This window comes from Scomber scombrus, chromosome 10 (assembly GCF_963691925.1).
Source record: "Scomber scombrus chromosome 10, fScoSco1.1, whole genome shotgun sequence".
NCBI lineage: Eukaryota > Metazoa > Chordata > Actinopteri > Scombriformes > Scombridae > Scomber > Scomber scombrus.
In genome coordinates, this window is record NC_084979.1 from 22,954,477 (window position 1) to 22,964,527 (window position 10,051).

A 10,051-nucleotide genomic window follows, 5' to 3' on the forward strand; every position below is an offset into this window, starting at 1 on the left:
TTTCAGTGCTAATTCACTGGCACGCAAAAATATGTTTTATGCACTTTCCACTTTCCACTATTTTTGATCCATGTGAGCTGTGATTTGCAGAGTAAGTAGAAATATTTGAATTTGTCAGTTCTCTCTATGCAAAGAGGAAAATCTGTGTATTCATCAGCATGTGATGTGAAAATGATGCGTCTTTATGCATATTATGTTGCGCTCTGCTTCATAGAGAAAATATATCGAGCTCCCAACCACAATGGGGACGTCTGCTTACAGAATTATTGGAAACACTGGCACACACAGATTTCACACACACACACACACACACACACACACACACACACACACACACACACACACACACACACACACACACACACACACACACACACACACACACACACACACACACGAATCTGGACTGCCCTCTAGTGGTCAATCTGTTTCTATAAAATGCTACACAGGTGTACACAGGTTTACCAATCAATACACATGTGGCAGCTATGACAAGCTGCAAAGAAGCAGCTACATTTTATGGGGCTCTACTTAATAAAAATGTAATTTCATAAATTTGTCACCTCTTTGCTATTGCATGACATTGTTGCATAATGATTATTATAACGCCAAAGAGAGGTCATAACAATTCTATTTCTACAAATTTCATCATTGCAACTTTATCACAACAAGAGTGCAGGAAACTACGGAAGGTGCGCAGACTGATATGATATTAATAGCAGCTTATCTATGATGCCTCCGAGGGTGACAGTGAAAGTGACAGGAGCTGTCACTGAGTCCTTGTCAGTCAGGTCTGCTGGCAGTGGGACAACAGGCGGAGAAGGTGGAGAGGAACAATACTTCACATAGCAACATACCACAGAGCAGCTCAAAGCAGCCTGTGTTAGTTTGACAGCACGTAGCTGCTTCATCTTCTCTTACTATAAAAGAGGATATTCACTATAAGCTAAACTGCCAATGCAGCAGATGAATATGAAAAATGAAACTATCTGCTACTGCTTTTGGGATCTTAAAAGCACAATAACTAGGGCTAATTAATGTTTTTTTATTGCAAATTATGCATATTTGCTTTATCTATAAACTAAACTATTCAAAAGAATATTCAAACAACTTTGCTATTGTTAAAAGTTTCCCCTGACAGATATAAATCAGAGGTTTACTTCCTTAGGAAAATGTGTGAAAAGATAAACATATGAAAATATTCTATTTATAGAAAATTTATGGAAATGCAAAAGAAATCCTGGGGTTGATCAAAACAACAAAGCCAAAAGGGAAAAAAGAATGCAGGGCAGGGCTCATATATGAAGTAGCACTTGACACAGATGCAGATATTAAGGAACAAAATGCACCCAGGTGATCTAGTTGCACAATAAAAGATAACAGTAATTATTATCAGTTTGGACACATTATGCTGCTCCACCAGTGAAATTATGGTAAATCTTTGATGTGGCTGCCTTCCAACATAGAGGAGTGAGTTATGTTCTAGTCTATAAAATGAAAACCACTCCAGTCCAGTTGATTAAAAACTTCTGTTCTCTACAAACTATGGTGCAAATGCATACTCGGAGAAATATTTTTCAAATTGAGCTTAATTTTCACAGCAGTAGGTGACCTTCAGAACAAATTACAGGAAAAGGCGAATTTATTTCTGACTAAAAGCCTCCAACAGTGATAAAATGTTTCCAGACAGACGTCTGCTTATAAACCTAAACCAGGAGGTGAGAAAACAGGTTGCACCAGTTCTCTCACCATCACATCAGATAAAAGGTACTGAAGCTGGGTGCCAGAAAACTGGTGCCTCAATTTTTTTTATTTGACATGACACATGAGGGCCTGTGCTTCAGATGACACCTTGGGAAAACAAATATGACATATTACAAATGCACGTAAGAAGACATGTGTGATTGGTTGGACAATGTCGATGCAGCGTGTGATCAAGAAAACATTACGTAATAATGCTCATAATAGAAGTTGTTCAATCAGCTCACGTACAACTGACATACACACTGTGACACTACACATAGCTGCTATGTAACAAACTCATGAGATTTGACATGTGCGTCACCATGCAACCATGCAAACCACATGTTTCAGATTCTTATCACCTACTGGCCACGGACTGTGTGCTTTGAGTAACAGTAAGGTAAGATCTAGCAATGTGGGACATACTCTCTACATTTGCTATCATTTACAGTTCTGATGCATGAAACACGGCACACTGAGCAAACTGGGTCAATGCAGTCATAAATACACAAAACGTTGCATATTAGTGCTTTCTTAAAAATAAAAAAATCCCAACAAAGTCAGACTAATAATTCCAACAGTGTTTAGGAACTGAAAGTATAAGTAACCTTTGAAGTTAAAAAAAAAGGAAAAAGGAGAACAATGAGGGGAACTATATGGTGTCACTGGAACAAAGAGTCACTTGTGAAAGCAGACAGTGTTAAGTGTTAAGTGCAATAGGATCACATGACAAAATGACACAGCAACCAAGCACTTCCTCTAAAAAGTAGCAGTATTTAATTTACAAAAAACCCACAGCTACACTCAGAGTTGTTTAAGATCCATGGAGTTCCTGATTGCAGTTTTATGAGAAATAAAACATGTACATTTGGCTATACAAGTAACAAATACATGCGTGTGTCGGCATGATGTCCATGTGAGGCAGTCTCTGGTTATAATTGTTTAATGCAGTAAAAATGGAAATGCATAAATATAAGCTGCTTCCCGAACGTTTTGTAATGTCTTCAATCAATGCGGTATGTTGGTTTAAATATCTTTGTAAGATTTGCATCAGTCCCTGAGCAGTCCCAGCTTTTTCAGAGCCTCGCGGCGGTTCTCTCCATTTTCTGCACGAGGGCAGATCAGCACGCTGATGCCTTGTGATCGAGGCAGCTTCTGAGAGTCTCCAGAGTGCTGAAAGGCAGTATGGAGAGGCAGGGACACCCGTGAGTTCGGGTTTTTGCTGGCGGGAATGCCTGCCTGCACACCTTCTCCCAGACTGCTTGAAAACTCCTTCCTACTCCCTAGAGAGGCAGGGCGTGGCCGATTGTTACGCAATTGATTGAGACTTTGCTCGCTACTGACGTCCTGTTTAGCTTTATTGGATTCTTGAGCCATATAACTGCTTAGACCCAGGCCAGAGCGCTCCAAGGTAGCTGATTTGATACCAGTTTTCTTGGGTGGGGTTGGCAGCTTGATCAGTGCAGGAGGGGTATGAGGAGGGGTCATATTAACTGTGGCCCCTAAAACAGTGGACAGTTCAGTATTTGATGGGAGACGTCCATCACTGAAAGCAGCAGGTACTGGAAGAATATCAGGAGCTGCAAAAGTAGCTGATGGTGCCACAGCCACAGGCGGTGTGCTGTTCACTTGGCTGTAAGATGGTGTTAAGGGTGGTGTATGTGGAGCTGCTGGGCTGATTGGAGAACGAGGAGGAGCTGCCCATGACTTTCGAGATTTGGGAGAAAGTTTGGGGCTCAAGATAGGGCCTGAATCTACCTCTTCACTTTTAAGCAAGCCAAGCTTTCGTAGGGCCTCAATGCGGACTCTCTGAGGGTCCAACATCTGTCGGTCAGGGCTAGCAGGGACCGAATGAACTGAGTTGGCATCTGAGCCAGCCACCGATGCCTTGTGTGACTTGAGAATAATGTTGGCAGGAAGCTTCTTGGGCTTAGGGGCCACAGCAGGTGGACTTCTGGGCTCTGCTGTCTCAGGAGGGGGGCTCATTAGAAGAACAGAGGCAACTGCTGGTGGATTAAGACTTGCAGGCACTCCAGCTGTGGGTTTGTTTGGAGGTTCCTCAGTTAAAGGGGTGTCCACCGAGGTTTTCTTTGCCGAGGCACTTTGTTGTTGCTGCTCCAAGTCAATAGGTGTTGGCCTGTTATTGGAGGTCTCTGCAAATAGAGGAAGGTGTTCTTCTTTCTCTGGCTGTGGAGGAAGGTCTGGTTCATCCATGAAGTCTGAGGGAGGGGGGATCAGATCCAGATCTATGTCAGAGGCCTTAGTGGACTGAGCTGTAGGGACATGCTTAGAATTGCCAGGTCCATCAGTGGCTGAACTCAAGACCTCAGTCTGAGTAGCTGGTGAGGAAACTTTGCAGTCAGCAACTGATTCAGGAACTGAGGGTTTTGGTTGAGTCATGAGCTTTACTGATGAAGAATCAGCAGTGGACTGTGGTTCAGGAGCATGAGGCTCAGCTTTGTCTTCAACGTTTAACGCTCTGGATCCAGGTACTGCTGGTAAATGGGCAATTGGTGTGGGCACGGCATTACTGAGAAATGATTCCTGGTCTGTTTTGGACTCATCAGACTTGACACTGGAAATATCTAGGAAACAAAAGCAAAATTACGGCTGTCAGTGTTGAATTAATTCCTGTTTTTTTAGCGGGAAATGTGCAGGTAGTAATATATAATGCATATAACCATCTAAGAAAAGCGCAAAACAGAATATTTAATGACATGAAAAGCTGTTCGTATTTACCCTCTCCTCTCATCTGACCCATTTTTTCTGCCAGGTGCCCAGGTTCTGGTTCATCATTGGAAAAGCCGCTGTCCTCCTGTACCTCCAGAGCCTCAATTGTTTCCTCCAGATACATGAGACACGCTCTCTCTTCTGCAGATAAGTGCTCCATACTGTCCTCACTCTGCGCACAAAATAAATGTGACTGTGATATTTAAAAAATTATTGCATTGTTGACACTGAACAGGCAATACATTTCTTAAGTCGTCAGAAATCTGTCTCTCATATTTAACCTTAAACATGGCGTTGAGAGACAGGAGAGGTGCAATAGGTCAAAATTGTTTAGTGTTCAAACAGCTGCAAAGGAATGACAAATTATACCACTCCTGTCATTTTCTTGGCCATCTTTCATTCTATATTGGCTTGTCAGAAGAATTTATTTCAGATGACTACAGTGGCCTGTGAATAGCATGAGATCTTCTCCACTGTGGTTGTCTTTAAAGAACAATTGCAAATCTCGCCGAAACTCCCTGAGCAAACATGATTGAATTTCCCCTAAAAACAGATTTACTTCCTCTCACCATTTTTCATTTAACCTTCTCCTGTGGACTGTAAATGCCCACGCAAACATCATTAAAACATGACACACAAATCTCAGTTCTTTATTCCCCTATCATGTTTACTAAGGTATACCAGAGGAAACTAGTAACAGTAAAATATAACTATAGTGTCAGTTAGTCAACCAATAGATAAGAAACTGGGACAGAAGCAGAGAGATGAGTGTATCCATAGCAGCACTAACACAGCCAGAGTTCATGCTGATTACACTGTCGCAGCTCCCAGCACTGTCCATATTGCTCAAGGATTCCATGGCAACGCCACCTGGCCACGTGTCACTCTTCGGCATTGCACAAGGAAGAGGATGAGGGCAGGACCGGGACTTCAAGGCCCTCTTTTGATTGAATAAATTTCACCAAGGGTCAGTATGAAGAGGAGTCTGAAAGGGCAAGTAGAAACGGGGCAAAAACAGGAATCAGAGAAAATCTCCACATGTAGTGCTGCTACCTTGATAATATACTAAAAGTACCTCCTACTCCTGGTGAGCATGAGAGGAAGCCATAGTTTGAGGCGGAAAATAGTTCACAAAATGAGTTTGTAAACACAACAGCATCAACTGTTAATGTGTGTGATAAATGAAACCATACATTAAAGCTGATAGTTAGATGATCCTCATGATGTAATAACTCCCTACTAATTAATGTAACAAAAGGCATTTGAGATGCCAAAAATACTGTCACAGCCACTGTGATATATTACTTATGCTAATTGAGTCATTAAATAAATGAATGTATGAGTTGATAAAAAAAAGAAAAAAGAAAAAGTATGGCCAGGATTAATGAGCAGTCTATAAATTATCTGGGTTTGGTTATTATTATGTTGATATGAAGGTTGATAATTTTGAAATGCAAAACATTTACAGTTATAGACATTTTCACATATTCATCCCTTTCTCAACTGTGGAACAGCTGAAAACAAAATTGATGATTGTGAGTAGAGCTGCACTGACTAATTAAGTAGTTGCCTAATATTAAATTAATAGCTAACTGTTTTGGAGATTGAGTCATTGTTTTGAGTCCTTTTTAAGAAGAAAATGTCCAAACTCTTGGATTCCACCTTCTCAAATGTGATTATTTTCTGAATGTTTTAGTTCTCTATGAATTTAAACCGAATATCTATGGTTTATGGACTCTTGGTCGGGACAAAACAAGACATTTGAGGATGTTACCTTTGGCTTGATTGACATTTATTATTATTCATAGTTATTTTATGGACCAAACAAATAATAATCAATTAATTGAGAAGGACGGATGAATAAAGAAGGAAAATAATTGTAAGTTGCAACCCTTATGTAAGGAAGCTTTGAAAGAGGAAATACAACATTCTTCCTCTTCCTCAATTAAAAGTTGAATTTGTAGGTAATAAAACACACCCTTGCTTAATTAAACCTTTTAGTATTATCCTGTAATTGTCATAGCAAAAGTTTCACAGTCTAACTATGATGTCTAATATATGTTACTAACAGAAATAAAACGTAAACAAAATGACCTGATTATTGATATTAAGTTAGGAATTTACTACATTATTAGCTGCAGGTAGACCTGCTATCAAATCATTTCGGTAACAGAAAGCAATAAGAGGATATTTTGCATTGTAGAGCTCCAGAAATGTTGCACATATAACCTGAATATCCTACAACGATGCTTACGACATTGTTTATTAATCATAATTCTAGTCACTATGGTTCAGCTATCAAGAGGGAAATGTTCATCTTTGTTTGTGAACATGCATGACACACTTCACATCATGTAGAATCTGTGTAAAGACAGCTGATATGCTGTGTTATGTTACAGCACTGCACAGCTCACTTGTGTTTCCTGCTTACTATCGTGTGCATATTACTACTGACAGGTCAGGCATGAGGAAAACGTGTCAAACAAAAACTCAGAGGATAATTACTGGCTCTTCCTTTAGTGTGCTATTCTCCATATCAGGTGAAGCAAAACAAAAACAGGGATTTTCAAAATCCTGACTAATAGACGTCTGATTCAGACACACATACTCAGTAAATGAAGTCACAGAACCTTGGAGAAAGAGCCACTTAAAGCAAAGCTCTGTCCTCCTTATTTTCCCTATTAAGAGCTCAAGATCCATTAGTAAGTGCCAGAGGCAAGTACCAACAACAACGAGGTAAAGTTGAGACATAATGATAAAAAATGTGATCCAGTCGGTGTTGAGACTCTGCAGTGTGTTTTGGCTAAATGCAAAATACTGTATCCCACGACAAAAGCTTTACAACCTGTTACCAGGGTTATTCATCAAGTAGCAGCACCTACACAGTCAGTTCAGTGTGTGAGAAGCAGAAGAAAGCCAACTTTATTATTCTCTTATCTCAGAGCACATTTGATTAAATATATGAGGGCAACGTAATTAAAATTTCCCTTTATGAGTGAGTGTCACTGCTACCTGAAGTCTACGGGAGTTATAATAACTGGGTCATGAAGTTACACAGAGGATAATCCAGGCCCAGACCCTCATTCAGTGTTTTTGTCCACCACAAACAATGTGTTGCTCTGCCTCTGCCAGTACAAGACAGTTGAGATTTCAATTATGAGAGATACAGGAGATGTTTGTGGTGTCTGAGGGTTTTTTCTTCGACTGCGTGCATACTTCATTACAGCATCTTAAACAAGGTGAGGAATTCAATCAGAGGAATTTTAGAAATGCAAGTTAACGATAACAAAAAAAAACTTCCCAGGAGTTTATTCAGGCAGCATTTCAAAGGCAGCAGATTCAGGGTGTTTTTAGACTCTGTATATTGGCTACTTTTAGGTAAAGAAAAAGAATAAATATGTCAACAATTCAGTATATTTTCACCAGAATTGCAGTCCTTGTTGTGTGGAGAGAGGACTTTGAAACAGCTTTGGAAAATACAATTTAGAGAAACTGAAGAGTTACAATTTTGAGGGGTTTTTTTCTGATCAAAACATCCTGAATCAGGGGGAATTTGGACCACTGACCACAGAAATTCTAAAATCCTGCCTATGATTTTAGTCTGGGCTATCCATTAAGAGGAGGTTCTGCACCATTTCAATGTCAACATGGATAAACTGTTCCTAAAAAACATTATCACCTGTGACTTGAGTCAGCAAAGAGTATCATCTGGTGATGTTTTATTTACTTTGCAGTGCTGGCAAGAGCAATGACATTTTTGGCCTTTTGCCTTGAACACACCGCAAGGACAGTTGAGGAAAAAACCTGCTCACCAACACCCACATTCAGACATGTTTTATGGCAACAAAAGCTGGTTGACAAAACACCCACTGGTTTCGTCAGTGAAAGCTTTAATAGTCACTAATTACAGTCCCTCCCATTAGGGTATTCAGATGAGCAGACAGAGAGAAATGTCCAGCCTTCAGCAGCCAACACCTCTCTAACCTGAACAAGGCAACAAACCTGCAGGGCAGCAGTTGGAAAAAGTCACTACACCCACAGCTGAGTCAGGATTTAATAGTGACAGGAATGTCACTTTGCTTGCCTCAATGCCTTTATGACAACTCTTAAATTCAGCCGAGCGCTCTGATGTGACTGGGCGTTTCACTTGAATTACAACATGGCAGATGAAAAGCTTTGATATAGGGGAGGATCAGCTCGAGGTCTTTAATGTGTTTACTGTGAGCCCAGCTGCGCAGTTTATGAGCCAGACTTACAATCACAGGAATCATCCGTTAGAGTTTGTGATGACAAATTACAGTGTGTTTGTAAAAAATATATTTAAAAAAAAAAAAAAAGGGGGGGGGTCCAAAAATGTGAAGTATGTGTTCAAGGGCAGCCAAACTGAGGACTGGTTTAATGATTAAAAGTAAACAAAAGTTCATGGTGAACACCATGTTGTGCAACTCACAACCTGCTGAAGTGAACAGAAATATTTCATTAATGTTTAGCTTGGCACCTTGTCCCAATGAAATGACTAGTATTGACATTTGGGCGCAAATATTTGCACTTTCCCTGACTCAGTGTCTATTCACCAAACCACCAAATATCCAGTGATTAAACTTTTCTGATTCATGTGTCAGCTGTCAAAAGAAACATGCTTCTACAAAGCAGTTAAGGTGATTAATCATGCTGGTCACATGTGGGACTATTTATTGGACTTCACTTGATTCTTCATTTCTCTTCAACTCATCTAAACTCCAAACTGTTGATAACTGAGGCATGATGACTGTGTGTGCAAATACTGTCACTCGCACGCATAAATCCTCATCAGCTACAGGAAAAATGAAATACAAGCCTGGAAAAGTACGACTTGAGTTCATAGTTTGTTCTTACCTGCTCACACCCACTCATCTAAACAAGGGTGATTAAATTGACAAAAAACCACACTGATTTATAGTTTTTTAAACAACTTTTCCCTCATGACTAGTTTCTCCACTGTATCCATTAGTAAAAACTTTGACAAACATCGCACTCACTTCCAACAGAATGATTTCTTGAAAACTAACCGGAGATTTTTTGGAGAAATGAAGTCGTGCAGCTGTGCGGACAGAAACGAGCTGTTTTCAGGCGTCAGTCCATCGTAGCGGCGGCAGTGGTGCTTCCTGGCTCCCCTCTGGCAGCGGCTCTGTCTGTTCCTGGAAGCACAAACTGCACGATGAGAAGTGACAGGAGGGACAGGTGGGAAATAATTGCACCCAGGTGAGCCAATTAGCTTTCCGGACAGGTTGGTGCGCAGCCAATCAGGGGATATCTGACTGGGAGGTTTCCAAGGAGGAGCCAATCACATAACAGCAGCCAACATATATTAATTCTCCTCCGTATTTTTTTCTGCATAGCAAAATTAGAAAAAAATGTACAAGATTATGCAACACATATTAAGTGAATATGAGTCATTGGCCAAACATAAAATAATAAGAGGAGCTTTGACATTTGTTTTAGTTATATAAAAATCCTGTTGAGCAAACTGAACAAATTATTCACTTTAGGGTTGAGTTGATAAGTCTCAACATCAATGTCCAAATGGAAAATTTGTACT

General features: G+C 40.2%; 1 protein-coding gene across 4 annotated transcripts; it reads right to left on the reverse strand.

Moving 5' to 3' along the window:
* Window positions 1-1,055: 1,055 nt before the first annotated feature.
* Window positions 1,056-9,676, reverse strand: LOC133987931 (specifically androgen-regulated gene protein). 4 transcript variants are annotated; one of them, XM_062427422.1, is made up of 4 exons: window positions 9,522-9,676; window positions 5,288-5,458; window positions 4,483-4,645; window positions 1,056-4,328 (listed from the first exon to the last, which is right to left on the reverse strand). In XM_062427422.1, exons 2-4 carry the CDS (start codon window positions 5,366-5,368, stop codon window positions 2,794-2,796), a joined length of 1,779 nt encoding a protein of 592 aa, XP_062283406.1. In that variant the 5' UTR covers window positions 5,369-5,458; window positions 9,522-9,676; the 3' UTR covers window positions 1,056-2,793. The 4 variants fall into 4 exon arrangements, with proteins under 4 accessions (XP_062283406.1, XP_062283404.1, XP_062283405.1 ...); XM_062427420.1 differs by having other exon boundaries at window positions 5,264-5,458; XM_062427421.1 differs by having other exon boundaries at window positions 5,264-5,458; window positions 9,492-9,668.
* Window positions 9,677-10,051: the final 375 nt, after the last annotated feature.

What these genes read in the sequence shown, in the direction of transcription:
- LOC133987931 (XM_062427420.1), bottom strand. Translation starts at nt 5,368, where the DNA reads ATGCCGAAGAGTGACACGTGGCCAGGTGGCGTTGCCATGGAATCCTTG. An exon ending in TCAGCATGAACTCTGGCTGT is followed by an intron (nt 4,646 to 5,263) that starts GTTAGTGCTGCT and finishes TTTTGTGCGCAG; the next exon opens with AGTGAGGACAGTATGGAGCA. An exon ending in GGGTCAGATGAGAGGAGAGG is followed by an intron (nt 4,329 to 4,482) that starts GTAAATACGAAC and finishes TTTGTTTCCTAG; the next exon opens with ATATTTCCAGTGTCAAGTCT.